This window comes from Balaenoptera musculus, chromosome 4, assembly GCF_009873245.2.
Source record: "Balaenoptera musculus isolate JJ_BM4_2016_0621 chromosome 4, mBalMus1.pri.v3, whole genome shotgun sequence".
NCBI lineage: Eukaryota > Metazoa > Chordata > Mammalia > Artiodactyla > Balaenopteridae > Balaenoptera > Balaenoptera musculus.
In genome coordinates this window covers 98,692,017-98,711,269 of record NC_045788.1, presented here as the reverse complement: position 1 = coordinate 98,711,269, position 19,253 = coordinate 98,692,017, and the positions used below count along the sequence as shown (strand labels likewise).

The window sequence follows — 19,253 nt, the reverse complement described above, 5'->3', positions numbered from 1 at the left end:
CTGTACTATGCGGCTTGCACTTTATATATCCATCTTTATCTCTATCTACCGTGTGTGTGTGTGTGTGTGTGTGTGGTAACTGAAATTTGAACTATGTTGTTGGGGAGCTGGTGATATTTAACTAAACCATGGTAACTAACTGAAATTTGTGCATATTGAGGTCATGCAATGCAAGGACTGCCTGTATTTACTTTTGAATTGATTGTCTAGGTCCATAATTAATAAATCTCTACCATGAAGAGCAATAAAGCAAAGAAAACAGGTTCTCAGATGAATCAGCAGCATCTCTGTAAAAATTCTACCGTTTCATTAACTGTCATTCTTGAAATACCTGATACTTGTTTTCTTGCCTATTTTCTGTGAATAACTGGCTGCTTATAGAATCACATAAAAATGTTCAAATATAGAAAGTGGTTTGTGGCAAAGACAACTCTTTGTCCGTTGAAAATCCATTCCCCTCTTCTTCCTTTAATTATGGTACTCCAGGTTTTAGTGGGGCATATAACTGCCTCACTGAAGACTACATTCCCACCCTCTCTTGAAGCTTATGGCCAAATTCTGGTCTATGGGATGTGAGCAAAACTGTTGTATGCCACTTCTGGGTTTGTCCTTAAAAGGAAGGGCTATGTTCTTCCCTGGTCTTTTCTCCATTGGCTGCGATACAGATGTAAGAGCAGGAAGTGGAGCAGTTATTTTGAGCCCAAAATGGAATCTGTGTTGAGTGTAGATGTCAGAGCTACTACCTCTGGACAGTTATATCAAAGAGAATAAACTTCAATCTTGTTTTAGCCACTACATTTTGGGGTCTTTTTGTTACAGACATTTAACTCTAGTCTAAAAATATCCATGGATGGTTTCCTGTTTGGGAATAAGCTATAGCCTAACACAGTAATACAGGGGATTTATATATATCACACTAAATAGTTAATTGATTCTCCTCCCTTCCAACCCTAACTGAAAGAGGATAAGAAAAAAACAGAAGGCTCTAAGTATAATCCCCTTCTGAGAGAATAAATTGAGCAGAACCTACTGAAGACAATTAATGATATAATGAAGCCACCACAGATAGGATGAGTAAAATCTGCCACTCCACAACGTGGATTTGATGTTCCACATTTATCAGTCACTGTGCACTAAGGCTATGAGCCTCTATTCCTAGTAACCAGACGTGCTGGTATGGAGGCTTCCAATAATTAAATTGAATTCCCAGGAACTGCTGAGGTCTGATGAGAGACAGTGAGTGGCAATATTTACATAACTTTTGTGACAAAATAAATTTAATGTAGTGTTAATCAGTTAAGTCATTGACGTGGAAATAATTTATCCTGATACAGTTCTTAAAATTTGTACATCATGAAATGTGGCTCTTTTGTAAGGAACTGATAAAAGATCTGATTCATCACCACCAACAAATGTGTAATACTCATGTATATACACTAGAGGGCACTCACCTTCTACTATTTTCTATTTGAGCAACATTTACCATAATGGCTTTCAAACAAGTGTATAGACGAATCACCTTGGGAATCTTATTTGAAATGTATACCCTTAGGTTGTGAAGGAGCCTGTGAATCTGCATTTTAGTAAGAGGCTATAAGGGAGCATGGTTAAGAGGATGGCTTGTGAAGCCTGACCGCCAGCGTTTGAAACCTGGCTTTGCCACTTATGAACTTGGACAATTATTTAACCTCTCTGTGCCTTGGTTTCCTCATCCATCAGATGAAGTTAGAAATAGCACCTACCTCTTAGGGTTGTTGTAATGATTAAGAGTTAACCTAGAACATACAGCCTAATGTCTGGCAATAAATATTCACGCTATTATTGGAAGATTTTTTTGTTTTGGCTTTGGTTTTGGTTTACCCAAAGAGTTTTATTTGGGCAGACCTGGGGACTGGGAGGGCCTGCACATAAAAGAAGGTGTTGGGCCTCTTGGTGGTGAAGCATGGCTTGTGCTGACAACACAGGACCTGGTGGGGCAGCTGGAAGTTGATCTTGGAGTCATGGAATTGCTTGACTGATGGTGGGGGACACTTGCTGGCTGCGATCTCCTCCACCTTCATGATCTGGATCGAGTGGGCCCAGGCGCGGGGCCGGGCGCCCACGTCTTGGTCTGCAGGGATCAGGAGGGGACAGGGTGAATTGCACATCCCCCCAAACCTCCCATCACGTGTGGGGGAGGGGGGCACTTGGGGACCCGGTGGCCACAGCATCTGGTCCCAGCAGGCACTGACTACCAGGGGTGTAGACCCTCCAAATTCACTTTGAGAGGCACGACCGCAGCCCCCAAGGGCAACGAGATCCACTTGCTGTTAGCACCTCTGTTTAAACTGCTGCTATATGAAACAGCAGTTCTTGGGGCTAGGGCCTTAGAAGTGTTTAATAAAGATGCTCATTGATTTTGTTTCAAAGAGACTTGAGAACCATGCTTGAGAAACACAGGACCCTTTTTAAAAGAAAAAATATTTTCAACATTCTACCCAGCTGGGCTAAGACTTCAGGCTTTAACCCCTGCTAGAGTGAAAACGGAATGGCAGGAGCCAAAGGTACAGGGTGGAGAATGGAGCAGGATGAAGCTGGTCTTCATATGTTCCTCCAGAGAGTTTGTATTTATTCGGAAGTCAGTGGAAATTCATCTAAGGCATTGAGGCAGAAGATGGCATAATCAGATCTATATTTGAGACAGATCACTCTGCAAGTGGAGTGGGGGATGGAGAGCGAGCGGTGATGCTGAGGCAGATCGGTAGGGGAGCCCAGGTAGACGCAGTGGTGCTCCTTTTCCATCCTACGGAATGGTCTCCAGAAAGCTTTACGATGATTTACATTGGTAGTGATTCCAGTATTAATAATTTGAAGCTTATAAATCCTTTCTTCTTAAGTCAAAATAGAGCGGAGTTTGTAATGAAGCGCTCTGCCCCAACCCTACCCTATGATTTATACACACTATAGAGTATAAGTACCTGGCAGGCACCCTCCTTAGGTTTTGAGGCAATCACCAACTGCCTCACAATGCCAGAGGCTGTAAAAGGGGCACATTCTGCATCCTGACTCGTGATACTGTAGAGGTTGGGGTAGATTTCCAGTAGCCATGGCAGCTTTGAAGTGTCTGACCTAAAAGGTTTAAAATAAATTTCAGTTCTGCTCTATCACTTCCCCAGCCAGAATGGGAGGAGCTGCCAGTGGGGTGGGAGGGAGTGGAGGAGGAGGGGAAGGCTGAAGTCACACGCTCCTTATTGGCTTTACCTAAAATTCACCAACACTGTTCTGCTACCATCAAATTAGCAGAGTCAACAGTGCTAGGGAAAATAGCTACATGAGTCTTTTCTCTAGTTCCTGAGGAGGGGCTATAAACGATTTTATGAGAAAAGAATCCATCCCTGGAGCCCCCTCTGACAGGATCAGTTCCTACTTGTGCACTCAGCCAAGCCTTATATATCACCCATATACCTAGTCACTAAATTCCTTAGAAACATACCTGTTTCTAAGTCTCTGAAAACTTGCAAAATGTAAGTAGATAAAACAGCTCTTCCCTCTGTTGTTCAGATTGCAGAATCATAGGATATTGTCTTAGACTGCTTAGAGCTAGAAAGAACCTAATCCAATGGTTTTCAAACGTGTTTTAGTATCAGATCCCTTCAAATGAAATCCTGTCAAGTTCAATTAATATGTTCAATTAATTGAACATTAATATGTGAACAGAAAGCAGAGCTACTTCTATTTCTATCTGGGCAACACCTCTCTCTGTGTTTGTCACACCTCCAACACCCTATTGTGTGAATTAATTCTTTGAACACCTGGGACTTAGAGGAGCAAAGTCTGATTTGGAGCCAAGTCATGATTAAACAATTTCTTCCATTTTACAGAGGACAAATATGAGTCCCAGAGAGCTAGTAATTATTTGAGTACAGTGTAAAAGCAACAGGGGGATGCATAGAAATAAAATCAAAGGTTATTGTTCAAATGCATGATAGAGCATAGAGTTTGGAAAGGATTTTCTTAATGGTTTCTTCAGAGTTGGATCAGTGAGTCAAGAAAAACAAGATAAATTGCAATGTGTGAGGGGCAAGAAGAAGGTTTAATTTAGATCTAGAGAAGGATTTCAATAGAAAGAGAAGCAAACTTTGGAACTTTGAAATCTCTGGCCCAGAATTTGTTCAATGTAGCAAAGCTGCATATCTGTCTACAGAGAATCAAAGCCAGCTTTTAATTGAAGTCCTGCATTGTGGTGGAGACCTTCAGCCCTATCAGCCATTAGTCGTCATCATCCTTGGCATTATCAAATATCCATTACAGGTCTTTACAAGTTTAACCCAGAGGTCCTTTTTCCACTGGACATGGTTTGTGCAGATCAATAGTTTAGACAGACAACAACATGGTAATTTCCTGAAGATTCATGGGAGAAAAACTACTCAGTTCCAACCTTTCTTGCTTTTTTTTCTGCATTCAGAATCAAACTCAAAACTTGCCTGGTCCAGGAAATGTCTACCCACCTGACTTGGTTCATTACTGTGCTCAGCAACTTCCGTTTTTAACTTACCTTGCTGAACTTCTGTTCCTCACCTGTAAAGTAGAGATAATAAGAAAGATTCCTTACTGTGCTTATATGAATAAATGGAAACAAAATACATTAGCCATTTAGCACAGTGCCTGGCACATAGTAATTATATTAAAACTGTTAGTTTCAGCGTGAACCTCTGATAAACCAAGGTCAAATTAATAAAAATCAGAAAGAGGTTAAATTTCTCTTTAGGTATCTTCCCATCTTTTCACTTAGAATCCACTCTAATTTCTGGGCTCTGTTATTTTTTATTTTTTCTCTTTTCCCCTTTCTTTCTTTTTATTCTGGAATAACAGTGATCAACTTTCATTAGTGTAGAGGTTAACTGATGATAGGAATCAAAGTAGAGAATAAATTAGATACCCTATTCAATACTGTAGTTTGCCTTTAGTTACAAAATTTTTAGAATTGCATTCCCTTAGACAGCAGAGGTGTTTGTTTCCCATGCCTCTTTCATATCTAGATGGTTAGAGAACATCTGTTTTTTAGAATACATTCTATAGTGTTGGACAAGGTAAGTATTTCTGGAAATAAGCATGTGGTCAATCCAAACCAGCTGAAATTAACCCACACTATTCAAGTGGAAATTCTAGAACTGAAAAGTTCAATATCCGAAATGAAAATTCAATGGATAGGCTTAACAACAGATTGAATATTTCAGAAGAAAGGGTTATTGAACTTGAAGACAAATCAATAGAAATTATTCAACCTGAATAACAGAAAAGAGAATAATAAGAAAGAACAGCAAAAGAAGTTCCATGCAGGAAGTTGATAGCAATACAAGCCTACCTAAGAAATAAGAAAAATCTCAAATAAACAACCTAAACATACACCTAAAGGAACTAGAAAAAGAAAGACAAACAAAACTCAGTTGAGACTATGTTTCCTTTAAATCCAAAGATTACCACAGAATTTATCACTGTAACAGAATAAAGGAGAAAAGTCATAAGATCAACTAAACAGGTGATGATAAAGATATTTGACCAACTTCAACATTTATTCATGGTTTAAAAAAAACTCTTTAGCAGAAACTAACACAACATTGTAAAGCAACTGTACTCCAATAAAAATTAATTAAAGAAAATAAACTCTTTGGTATAGCCACAATGGGAAGTAATTTAGCGCTTCCTTATAAAACTAAACATGAGAACACCATATGACCCAGCAATTTGCACTCATGGACATTTATCCCAGAGAAGTGAAACTTATGTTCACACAAAAATCTATACATAAATTTTCATAGGAATTTTATTCATAATAGCCAAAAACTGAAACAACCCAGATGTCCTTCAATAGGTGAATGTTTAAACAAAGTGGGATATATCCTTACTATGGAAAACTATTCAGCAGTAAAAAGGAATGAACTCTTTATATGTGAAAAAACTTGGATGAATCTCCAGGGAATTATGCTGAGTGAAAAAAATCAATTCCTGAAGATTGCATACTACATAATTTATTTGATTTATATAAAATGTTTAAAAACATTTTTTTAGAAATAAGGAACAGATTAGTGCTTACCAGGAGTTAGGAATAGTAGGCAGGGAGAGGAAAGAACTGTGCTTATAAAAGGGCAACATGAGGAATCCTTATGGTGATGGAAACGTTCTGTATCTTGACTATGGTCAACTTACACATGAGATAAAATTGTATAGAACTAAATACACATGAGTATAAGTAAAACCAGAGAAGTCTAAATAAGATTGTTGGATTGTAATGTCAAGGTCTTGATTGTAACATTACACTGTATCTCTGCAAGATGGCACCATTGGAAGGACCTGGGTAAATGGTACAGACTCTCTCTGTATTATGTCTTACAACTGCATGTTAATCTACAAATTATCTCAAAATAAAAGGTGTAATTTAAAAAACCACTCCTAACAACATAGTAATAGATGAGAACTTCCAAATCTGATCAAGAGTAGTTCTAAAAAGCATATAACAAACCTTATACTTCTTAGGGAAATATTGAAAGCTTTTCTTTAATATCAAGAACAAGACAAATACCTGCTCTCCACACTTTTATTCAGTACTGTATTAAAGGTTCTAGCATGGAATAATACAAAAAAATGAAATCGAAGTTATAGGACAGGAAAAGAACTAAAATTGTCATTATTCACAGGTCATATGGTTGCATAAGAAAATTCCAAAAGAATCTACAGTTAAATTTTTAGAATTAATAAGTGTACTAGCAAAGATACAGGAAAAGTCCATATACAAAAATTGTATATATAGTATACAAAAATCAATTGTATACATTATCCATAAAAAAACCCCAAAATATTTAAAATATGCCATTTAAAATAAAATTAAACACAAGAATAAATCTAACAAAAGATATGCAAGGCCTCTACACAGAAAATTACAAGCATTATTAAGAAAAATTAAGGAAGATCAGATAAATGAAAGAATATACCATAGATGTTTTAAATACCAGTATTATAAAGAGGTCAGTTTTCTGAATTGATCTATGGAGCAAGTGCAATACTGATCAAAATCCCAATGAGTTTTTGTTATTGTTGTTGTTGAAATTAACAAGTGGTTATGTAATTTATATTGAAATGTAGAGAGGTAAGGAAAGCCAAATTGCTGTTAAAGAACATTATGGGAAAATTTGCTCTACTGAGAATTAGTTAACAGAACTATTAAATTATTTTAAAATATTAAAAAGTTATAGAAGTTAAAGGAGTGCAATACTGGTACAAAAACGGACCAAAAGACCACTGGAACAGAAGAGAAAATGCAGAAACAGACAATGAATAGATGAACACATAATTATGACAAAAGTGGAGCTCTGGAAAAGTGGGTAAATGATAGCCTTTTCAATAAATAGTGCTGGGTCAATGTATTAATTTTCTGTAGCTGACATAACAAATAACCACAAACTTAGTGGCTTAAAGCAACACAAATATATTATCTTACTGTTTTTTAGGTCAGCAGCCCAACACAGACCTCACTAGGATAAAATTGAATATTGGCAGGACTGCACGTTCTTTTCTGGAGGCTCTAGGAGAGAACTCGTTTCCTTGCCATTTCCAGATTCCTAAAGCCACCCATGTTCCCCACTCTACATTGGCTTGGGACCCCCTTTCTCCATCTTCAAAGCCAACAGTGTTGCCTCTCTCTGATTATTCTTCCCGAATTAAATCTCCCTTTGACCACAGCCTGGGAAGATTCTATTTTACAGATCCATTTGGTTAGGTTGGGTCCAGTCAGATAATCCAGGATAAACTCCTCATCTCAGAGTCACATCTGCAAAGTCCCTTTTGCCATGGAAGGTAGCATATTATGAGGTTCCAGGGATCAGGAAAACGGCATCTTTGTGGGGTCACTGTTCTGCTTACCACAGTCAACTAGATACCCTATGTAAAAAATAAGAAACTTTCCTTTACCACTCACCAAACACAAAATCAGTTCCAGATGGGCTATAACTGACTATAAATGTGACAGTTTGAAAAATTAAATTTTTGGAAGAAAATATAGAAGAACATCTTCATGATATTGGGGCAGTGAAGGATTTCATGACCAGGACACAGAAAACACTTAAGATTGAGAAATTGATCTAGATTAAGATTAAGAACTTCTTTTCATCAAAACATCCTATTAAAGAATGAAATGCGGGCTTCCCTGGTGGCGCAGTGGTTGAGAATCTGCCTGCCAATGCAGGGGACACGGGTTCGAGCCCTGGTCTGGGAGGATCCCACATGCCGCAGAGCAACTAGGCCCGTGAGCCACAATTGCTGAGCCTGCGCGTCTGGAGCCTGTGCTCCGCAACAAGAGAGGCCACGATAGTGAGAGGCCCGCGCACCGCGATGAAGAGTGGCCCCCACTTGCCGCAACTAGAGAAAGCCCTCGCACGGAAACGAAGACCCAACACAGCCATAAATAAATAAATAAAAATTAAAAAAAAAAAAAAAGAAATAGGCACATTCTTAAGTGGGAATTTCAACTGCAATTGCCTTAAAAAAAAGAATGAAATGCAAGGCCACAGAGTGGGAGAAGATACGTGGAACACACATCATCAGTGAAGGGCTGTGTCAAAGTCTGGGTTCCCCTGAAAGGAGAACCTGAAAAAAGGACTTGGGTACAGGAGCTTCTGGGGATACATTGTGTGTGTGTGTTATGCTTCACAATAAAACAAGTTAACACCAATAAAAACAAAGGTCTTAAATGTAATAGCTAACACTTATTAAATGCTTTCTATGTGCTAAACTCTGTTCTAAACATTTTATGTAAATCAACTCAGTTCATGCTTAAGACATGCCCAGAAGTAGATACCTTTATAATCCCTGTAAAGGAGGAAGCTGAGTCACAGTATAGTTAATGTCCTAAGGCTAGTAGGTATGGTGTGTGATGGCAGGGATTGTTGTCTCTTTTGTTGACCGCTACATTCCCAGTGCCTAGAAAAGTGCCTCTTGATTGAGTAAAGAGGTAAAGCAGGATTCAAACCCTGCTGCCTTTGGTAAAGCCTGCATTCTTAACATGGCACAGAGCAGCTCATGTTATTCATTTAAAGTCTCCTATTCATGTCCAGGTTGTAAGAATGAAGATAATAAAAGTATAGGGAAATTAAAATTAATTTTTTAATTTTAAAAATAGGTTTCTATTTTAAAAAATAAATTTTAAAATGTTATCCATTAGTCTAGATTTCTTAGAGGAAAGGGGGATGGGAAAAACTGATCTCGGAGAGTGAGCAGTGAGCGGTGGCTTGAAGCGAGATCTTAGCTCCCTGCCCAGGAATCGAACCTGGGCAGCCTGGATGAAAACCAGGAATCCTAGCCGCTAGGACACCAGGGTCTAGAAGCTAAAAGCAAAATTCCCCTGGCCCTTAACCCCCATTGGAAAATGCATTTCTCAAGGAGGCAAACGTTGTAAAAACAGGTACAAGTTTATTATTAGAGACACAGCACAAGTGTGAGAGCACACAGAGAAACTGTTTAGTTAAGACAGAAGCAAGGCAGAGATACACACCCAGAGAGAAAGGGCTGTGGGCATCCTCCCTAATGAGGAGGAGGGCAGTAAACAGGCGGCTAAATCACTTACATAGGGCAGTTCTTCCAGGTCTTTTTTTTTAACTTTGGCCAATTATCTGGTTTCTTTTTCCACACCTGACCTGCCCTAGGCACCTCCCCCACATGCGTGCGCAACTTTTTTCCAAGATGGAGTCCAGTCCAGAGGCCTATGCGGGGGCTTGGCATCACCTATTATGGGGTGGTGCCCCCTCCTTTTTGACCCCCAAGGAGCCTTTCTGCACATGTGCAGTGTCTCCCTTGCCCCAAGGACAGGAAATATGTGACCTCTTGATCTTTACTCAAACAGGATTTAGCCCCTCTCTGTCCCCGCCGTGACTGTTATCTTAAAGTGTCCAAAGTCCGGCTATTTACCCTGTCCCTGCTGGTTTTTTCCTATCTCGAAGTGCAAATGGGAGGCTGGTTGTAAATATCTAGCCTAGAGCCCATCTGCCTCCTTCCTCAGGAAAAGTTAACAGGAGGCTAGTTGTAAATGCCTAGCCTGGAGCCCATCTATCTCCTGCCTCAAAACCAAAGGCCTAAAGAATGTTTTAAAATACTTTTCTTCCCCACAAAATTTGTTTAAGATCATATTCCCATCATTACCAGCCAGCATTTTAGCCCTTGCCAATGAACTTCACAGATCACAGAAACCCACCCTTCCTAACCCTTCTCCCAACACCTGAGCCTAATCCCTGCACGACCCTCTCCCAGCTGAAAGACTTGTTCGTGTTGGCTGTTAGTTTAGCAGTCGCGTTTCCAGCCACTGAATCATATTAAGCTGAAATCAAAACCAAATACATATTCCTCTAAGAAACAGCCAAGGCTTTCACGCTAAATACCAAGCATTTCTCCCCAGCAGTCCCGGAGTTCTAGCACTTTAAGATGTTGACCAAGTATTGTCCAGACTACAGGTCACTGCTTAGAAGTTTTTGTTGCTGCTGCTGTTGGTGGTGGTGGTGGTGATGTTGTGTGTGTGTGTTTTCAAAACCAATGTAGAAAAGTTCATGCAATAGTCCGCTTTCATTTTAAGAAAAAATGATTACAATATAATTGGTATAATAAAATCTCTTCTGAGGGATCACAATTTCCCTTCTGTTGGATGATGGCCAGGTTGTTTTGGGTGGGCAAGGGGAATATTCAAAAGTAGTATTCATGCTTTTTCAATGAAACATGCATTTAATGAACCACAAATCAACACTTGTCAATTGAAGCTATGGAAGTGGCTACTACAGTGACTTTTTTTTTTTTTTTAATTTTTTAAAATTTTACATTGGAGTATAGTTGATTAACAATGTTGTGTTAATTTCAGGTGTACAGCAAAGTGATTCAGTTATACATATACATGTATCTATTATTTTTTGAATTCGTTTCCCATTTAGGTTATTATAGAATATTGAGCAGAGTTCCCTGTGCTATACAGTAGGTCCTTGTTGGTTATCTGTTTTAAATATAGCAGTGTGTACATGTCAATCCCAAACTCCCAAGGTTTTGGTGCTTGTGATAATGTCTTCAGAGAAATTATGCAGTCTAAAATACTAACGTATTCTTACTCCTTGTGTATTTTATTTTCTATGAAATATATTTATGTGCATATCCATTATCATATCAATCACAATGCCTGCTTGTTGTTATTTCCTTGAGCCTATTAAAGTAAATGATTTATATTTTCCCTAGAAGTTCATATACAGTGTTTTTTATTCACTCATAAAAACCATATTTATTTTGAAAGCTATAATTTCACATACTCTTACTAGAATTATATATATAATAAAGTTCCAGGCTGTAGGGAACAAGTTAGAAAAAAAATAGGCATATCGGAAGAAACAAAGAACAAATTTCAAATATCTCATATTGTACACAGGATTATTTGCTATTTATCAAATTTTATATTTTGCTTAGTATATTTTCATTTTTTTTCCATATAAAAGAGTCCATAAGTATAGTTAAATGTATTTTAAATGTTTGTATCCTTATAGGTCTTTTCATATTCTTACATAAATAAATCACAAAAAGAAAGTATTTATTTGAATACAATGAGATGATTGGCACATTAGAAAAAGCCTGGATTTTCGGAGTCAAACAGATGAGTTCAAAATTCAGACTTTGCTACTAATTAGCTGTGTGACTATAGGTGGGTGACTTGCCCTCTCTTAGACCTTGCTTTTCACCTCCCTAAGAAGGAATAACATCTGCTTTGCAGGGTTGTTGTAAAGGATTTTTATCCATCCATTTCATCAAGGTATAAGCATTTCTAAGCACTACTACTTTATAACACAAATTTTTTTTTTTTTAGTTGGGAGGAAGCTTTAATGAAGAAAAAATTACAAGCAAAAGCAGGAGGCACGGGAGCTTCCCTGGTGGCGCAGTGGTTGAGAATCTGCCTGCCAATGCAGGGGACACGGGTTCGAGCCCTGGTCTGGGAAGATCCCACATGCCGCGGAGCGACTAGGCCTGTGAGCCACAATTGCTGAGCCTGCGCGTCTGGAGCCTGTGCTCCGCAACAAGAGAGGCCGCGATAGTGAGAGGTCTTCGCACCGCGATGAAGAGTGGCCCCCACTTGCCGCAACTAGAGAAAGCCCTCGCACAGAAACGAAGACCCAACACAGCCAAAAAGAAAGAAAGAAAGAAAAAAAAAATGCCATAAAAGCCAGAGGCACATAAATTTGTTTTTCCTCCAGAGACCATACATACTCAAGCAATGTGGATGAAATATCCCCATTTTCAACCCTATATATTTATTCAAATCAGATAGATAGATAGATAGATAGATGATAGATAGATAGATAGATAGATAGATAGATAGATAGATAGATAGATAGATAGACAGATTCAAGGTGCTCTTCTCCTTCCTACAGAGAGCTGTTTATTGAGGCAGCAAATATTTCTTGAGTGTCTAATCCATGCTGGGCACCATGCTTGGTGCTGGAGGCTGTGAACAAGACAACGAGTAGTAGTCATTCCACATGCTAATATAGGATATTAGTTAAGAGTTCTGGTTACAAGAAACAGCTACTCTAGCAAATGTAAGCAAAAATGGGAATTTATTGGAAAGCTGCTACTGGAAGAGTTAAACATCCAAACCCTGGATAGGGTAGAACCAGGAATTCATGGACCTTCCCCTTTGGGCAATGATGTCATTATGGTGACTCAGCCCCAACAAGTCCCAACTGCTGTGTCTTTCAGGTCAAGTTTCTGAAGAGAGAAACTCATTGGCTCAGCTTGGGTGCAGTGTCTATCCCTGGTCCAATCACCCATGGCCAGAATGGCCAGCTCATGTGGCTTGAACCTGCCCTGACATATTTGAGTCTTCCCAGTAACTGAAAGAGTTTGTGAGTAGAGCAGACACTCATTAGTTTCTATATCTTGCAGCCCTAAACATTTCAATAGGTTCAGGGTTATATTCAAAATATTTAACAACTGCTATGACCCAGGCAGTGACTAGTCCAACAGTGCTGGTTGTAGCCTAGAAACGGGGTCCAGGAGGGTCCTTGCTGGGTCAGGCGTTAACCCTGTATAACACAAATATTGAAATAAATAAAACTCCCCTTCATTCAGTTATGTTACAGTTCATCAATATCTCAAAAATGTGGCACCAGAATTAAATACAAATATGATAAAATGTTAAACAAAAAGCTCTTCAAGTCTTTGTTTACCTTTGTTACTATGTAGCACTGATCAGCTACTTTGGGAAGTGCTAGGTAAGTGTGTGTTGGATGGACCCTTCAAACAAGAGTCACTGCCAAGTTACAACAGGACTAGTCACCTCCTGTGATCTGGTCACTAAAATGGCTAATTGAAAACTGAATTGCAGCCATGAGGCTTCAAAAGAGGCTCACCTCCACTATCCTTCACTGCAGCAAAAAGAGGTCTGGTCAGACCCAAATGAGACCAACGAAATCACCAATGCCAATTCCCAACAATGGATTGGGAAGCTGATCTAAGATGGGCTGATCATCTGGAAACCTTTAACTGTCCATTCCTGGGCTCAATGCTGGAAAAACACCTTGGCCTGTCTCAAGGGCAGGGATGGGGACATGGGCATGCAAAATGTACTATCATTGTTCAAATGCCTGAGGAGGTAACCTGGATGAGAATTCTGCATTGGCTGCTCAGAAGATACCATGAATCTAAGAAGACTGACCACCACATGTATCACAGCCAGCACCTGAAGGTGAAGGGGAACATGTTTAAAAACAAGTGGATTCGCACGGAACACTTCCACAAGCTGAAAACAGACAAGCCCAGCAAGATGCAGCTGGCTGACCAGACTGAGGTCTAAGATCAAGGAAGCCCTCTGAGAGCAACTCCAAACCAAGCAGGAAGAGATCACGAGGAATGAGACCAACAACTAAAGCTCTCCATCTCTTGTCTGTACATAGTGGCCTCTGCAATTGTATAGATCCATCGTTTGATAAAACAAGCCTTTATCTGCCTGAGGTGGAAAAAATGAATTGCATTTATTTTTCTGTCAGCTCTTTGGATATGTTGAACATTCAACCAATTAAAAATCTGAGTCTTTTTCACATGAACTACTATTCAATGAGATCTCCCTCTCTCTGTTTATGGGCTATTGATTTACTGAACTGAAATATAGGATTTTACGTTCATCTTTAGTTACATTTCATCCTATTAGCTTCAACCAATTTGATTTAACCTGTTGAGTTCTGTTGGCTCTTAGTATGTCATGATGCATGCTAATTATTCCTTCCAGATTTGTGACGTTTGTGACTTCGATTACAGTATAAAACTCTATTCATCCAAATTGTTGACTTAAGAAAGATAAATAAAAAAGAAGATAATGTGGAGTGTAATGCCTTGTAACACGTCACCCAAGCCTTGTGCTAAGTTGTTCCCAATCCAATAAATGGCCACCCTTGATTTTCAGATGCCAGTTGGTGTAACTATACGTATTTTCATCTAGTGCAAATTTCTGCATTTTTTTCTGCCAAGATATAAAAGTCTTTAGTTGTATTTTGGCATTTCTCTCCAATATTCTTTAAACATCACCAATAGTACTTCGTAAGTCACTTACAGAAGTCATTCCAACCAAAGAATAAAGTTCAACTAGATCTGGACACGTTCCCTGATTTAAATTATCTAGGTACCCTTATTCCCTGCTACTCTATTTGGACTTCCCTCAACTTCCTACTTCCCTACGACTCATATTTCTCTATTAATATTTGAGATTTAGTTTGCAGAAACTAACACAACATTGTAAATCAATCATACTTCAATAAAACAAATTAAATTGTTTAAAAAAATACTATCTAATCACTTAAAAATGACCTCACCAATATACAGAAAAAAAGAGGAAAGAAACACATCGTCAACAACAGATGAGTTAGTGTGGTAGCTTTATAGGTAATTTTTTTTCTTTTTTCTATTTTCTAAAAATATGGAAATATTTTTCACTTCTATTTCAGTTCAACCAGACATGGCTTAGGCTCAAACTAAGAATTCACCAGACTATGGGAAATCTTATAGCACTGCATGTGTAAAATATATTTTTACTTAACAAATATTGATTCAGCATCTATTACTTACTAATGAAGAAAGAGCCAAAAGGTTCCCTGATGGAACAGTCTTACTGCAGTTTGGAGAAACCTGTCATATTTTGTCCCTACAGCCTGTGTGTACCTGTTCTCCAGGTGAAATGCCCTTCTTCCATTTCCACCTCTCTACATCCTTACTCACCTTCCAAGGCCAATTTCAAATGCTAATTTACCAACGAAATCTGCCCTAATCCCCTCATCTAAATATGCCTTTGACAACTCAGAAGTCCCATCATATCCTGCCTTAAGATCAACTGTGTATGTTGAGGCCTTATGGGATGGGGGGATATGCCCCTTATAGGCAAAAAATGTATTTTAGTCAGTTTTCTTAGATTCTCCATAGGACCTAGCATGATATGCCATAAGTACTTTCTGCAAAAAGGAAACAATTAAAGGTAATTAATCTACTCTGTTAACACTTCCCTATTCAGGAAGTAAATCAGCCCTCTCAAATCATAGTCAGATAGAACATGAGAGAGAATACTAAACACTGGCTGGGATAGTTAGGAGGATTAACTTTTTTCCACCTTTTTCTCTAGTCAGATTGGTTCTTTTGTGTAGAAACAATGTCCTCATTGGTAGGTTGGTAGCTCTTAATCTCAGCTGGATGGAATTTCATCTTGTTTTCAGCTGGATAGAAGTAGGCTGGCTATATGCTTGTTAGTATTTAAGAAGTCTCTTACCTTGGGGGGGTAGCACTTTTTATGCCTGGTTTTTCCTAAAGTTGAGATGGCATCCCAGGCAGAGGGCCTTCTTTCTGAAGAGTGTAGGGTTGCTATTAATCAAATAGCATCTTATGAGCTGCATGTCAGTGATGCTTATTTATCTATGGTTAGTATGGGTCCTTGAGCCACTGTGAGGGAGGTTTCAGCTCTGATCTGGATAATATATCTTACATATCCTTTCTAATTGTGGTTATGGCCATGTTTGTTGTTTGATACTAGATGTAACAATAATTTAGTGGCTGGGATTTTGCTTCTCTGTGGCCCAATGATTTAGAGCTGTGATTGCAAATTGCAGGCTATTATTGGGAGAATCACAGTTCTTTTCCAGAGGATTCCCAAAACTTGTATGGGCATCAGACACTGTTATAAATAATTTTTCACCCATCTGCTATTTTAGAGCTAATGTAGATGTGGTAGGGTTAATGAAATAGATTGACTTTACAACATCACTTAATTTATGCTGGACTTCTGCCACTTGTCGACATAATTACTGGTTATAGTGCTAGCATATAGGGTTCATAAATCTGACCCTTAAAGAGGCCTAATAGCAAAATGCTAGGCACCAGCATATTAGAATCTGGGTGGCTTCTCTTTGAAGTAGCCTGGGTTCAGGAAGGCAGCTGGGGCCTTCTGGAAGTCAAAGGACAAACTGAGGACCCTGCACTGAACAAAGAAGGCCTCTTTTGGATAGCCACAGAGACAACAAAGTGAGTTTGTGTGAGATTACAGTCTTAAACATAGACTTCTCTCACCTCCAGTCTCTCCCTATTCTTATCCCTGTCTCAGGCCTGTTATTACATTGAAGATACAGAAGTGCCTTCTTTTCATACATTCTTCCAAGACCAAGCTGAGGTGAAGAGGGAGCATGCAAAGCAATTCATAAAATATCTAAGAAAATATAAGTGTAAAGTCTGCCTTCCGGTGATTAAGGTGACTATGTAACTTTGTTATGATGATCTCCATGGGGCCTTTGCTGGGTCTAGAGAACTAAATTATTAGTTGCTACCTGACTCGTTAGCTTACTCATGTTCCTACATGGGATTTGAGGGCAAGCATGTGTCTTCTTTGTAGCCTCTTCATACCATTTTGAGTGAAATTTAGCCGCTAAATGTATGCTTGGCTTTTCTCAAGGAGACTTACAAAGTGTCATCTCTGGGCCAGCAGCACCAGCATCACCTGGGAGCTCACTGGAAATGCAGACTCATTGACCCCACTCTGATAAACTGAATCAGACTCTCTAAGGGTGGGGCCCAAGGAGCTGTGTCTTACCAAGCTCTCCAGATGATTCTAATCCTCTGTATAGTTTGAGAAGAACTACTGGTCTCTTCCTAGAGCTGTTAGTATCCTATATTAGATCTGTAATTCAGATGTACACTCAGGTATTTCACACAGCCGTCTCTTCAATGTAGTAAAACAAACTTTTTTTCACTGGAACAGACACTAAAGAAACAATCTGAGCCTTAGTCGAAGGTATTACACTTAGAAACATTCCTACTTATCTGAGGGGGTGTCTTTTAACTCCAGGTCTATAAAGAAAACTAAATGTCTGGTGACTGAACTGAACCACCATCCAAAGCTAATGAAATCCCAAAGCTAATGGAATAGTGCATATAACTGTGCTAGTGGCACCCATGCTTTGTAGAACATTAAAGTCACCTGGAGAGCTTTTAAAAACCCTGCTCCTCTGTACCAATTAAGTCAGAATGTCTGCAGTTGAAAGCCAGACATCAGTATTTAAGGTGCTCCACTGATTCCATTGTGCCAGGAAGTGTGGAAATCATTGACCTCTGCGAACCTAGTCGTAATTCTACCCAGGAAGTAGGATGTAACCAAGCTTTGCCTCAGGTAGGATAGTGACTCCCCTGTTTCTCTCCAACAGAGGCCCGATATAGATAACTGGGGAACTGGCAAACAAGCTATAGAGTCTGCTCTGCAGTTGGAAAAAGCATTAAACACGCTGCTGCAAGAACTGAAGACCTTGGCTTCTAAGAATAAAGAAACCAATGTAAGTAGTAAACTGGTTCTGAAAGCAGTGTCATCTTTCACTTCTGGATTATGGCTTGCTTTTGGGAAAGAGCCCAAGGCAATGGATTATCTAATGTGTCTATTTCCCCCCAAGGAAATATATGAACTTATTTCTTGGAGTAGTTGGGAAGTGGGAGGAGTAGGTGTCCTGGTAAGGAGAAATGCAACTCAATACAAGATGGGAAGAAGACTTTCAGGAATAATGCATTCTGGATATAAATAAACACATCTTGAGAACCACTGTCCTAGACTGCCTCTACAAAAGTGAGTGTCAGGGGTGACCTATTCTATAGACTTCTCTGAAGTATTCTCAGTTAATAGTGAGCACTCTAGCTCACAGTGGTAACTTATTTCTCACCAACCCTTTAACTTCTCTGGAAGTCGAAGTGAAGAAAATGACCTAGTAGAAAAGTTATCAACCTAGATGCATACTGGACTCGCTGAGGAGCCCTGAAAATGATCAAATGCCTGAGCCTTATGCCAGAACACTAAAATTTAAATCCTTGAATGGGGTCTGGGAGCCTACTCGAAACTTACATGTCATTGAGATAGGGTGGAAAAACACTGCAGTAGTAGCTTATTACTTAAATTAATCTGTACTTTTGATGAGATGCCTTAACACTCATACTCATTGAAAGTGGATGTTTGTATTCATCTGGAGGTCTTGAAGGTCACAGATCAGTGCTCTTTGAACTTCAATATGCATATGAATTGCCTAGTCGCTTCTTAAAATATAGATTCTGATCTAGTAGGCCTGGAAGGGATTCAGGATTCTGCATTTCTGACAAGCTCCTAGGACTGCTGGACTAGGACTGAGCTATAATTTGGGTAGCAGGATCTTAGATTGCCTCCCATTGCAGACAAGGGCCTTGATGAGTTCTTCCTTGTTTTATTTCTGTAGCTCTCACGCTTCATGAAAAAGTTTCTGGATGAACAGACCAGGAACATAAGCTATCTGGAATACCAACTTAACTATCAGAAGGACTTAGAAAAGGCGGCCCAGAGTGAAGGACAGCCTGAAAAGCCTGCTGAAGCATCTGAAACATCAGGTAAAGAGACAACATCTGAAGGCAACACAGCAAATCTTCCCACCCAGCAGGTCCCAAAGTCAGCTACTTAAGAATCTTGATCTTCTCCATTTGACAGAAGTGTGCTTTCCTTTTCACCTCACAAATAAATCTGTTTTGCATTATAATTATGTGTAAAGAGATTGATACTGGAGCACAAGAAGGGTTAGGTTCATTAATGTGAGTTTGGTGAAAGCTGAGGTACAGTGGGTGCATTAAAAAAAAAAAAGGCTTTCCTCAACACCCAGATAAAGAGTCAGGATTTGGTAAATTCAGCTAGTCCAAGTGGATATAGCAGAAATTAAGTAGTGAAACCTTAG

General features: G+C 39.2%; 1 protein-coding gene, 1 non-coding gene and 1 pseudogene across 2 annotated transcripts; 1 reads left to right on the top strand and 2 right to left on the bottom strand.

Moving 5' to 3' along the window:
* Nucleotides 1–1,827: 1,827 nt before the first annotated feature.
* LOC118894115 (60S ribosomal protein L18a-like) lies at nucleotides 1,828–4,553 on the bottom strand (the record flags this gene model as incomplete). The annotated part of the gene is made up of 2 exons (XM_036849839.1): nucleotides 1,828–2,110; nucleotides 4,535–4,553. Coding segments are annotated over 2 exons (273 nt in total), but the record flags the coding sequence as incomplete, so codon positions are not given.
* On the bottom strand, nucleotides 2,238–2,369 carry LOC118895048. The gene has a single exon (XR_005019826.1). It is a non-coding gene; the product is annotated as a small nucleolar RNA SNORA68 (small nucleolar RNA).
* Nucleotides 4,554–13,368: 8,815 nt separating the features above from the next.
* On the top strand, nucleotides 13,369–18,986 carry LOC118894033 (annotated as a pseudogene).
* Nucleotides 18,987–19,253: the final 267 nt, after the last annotated feature.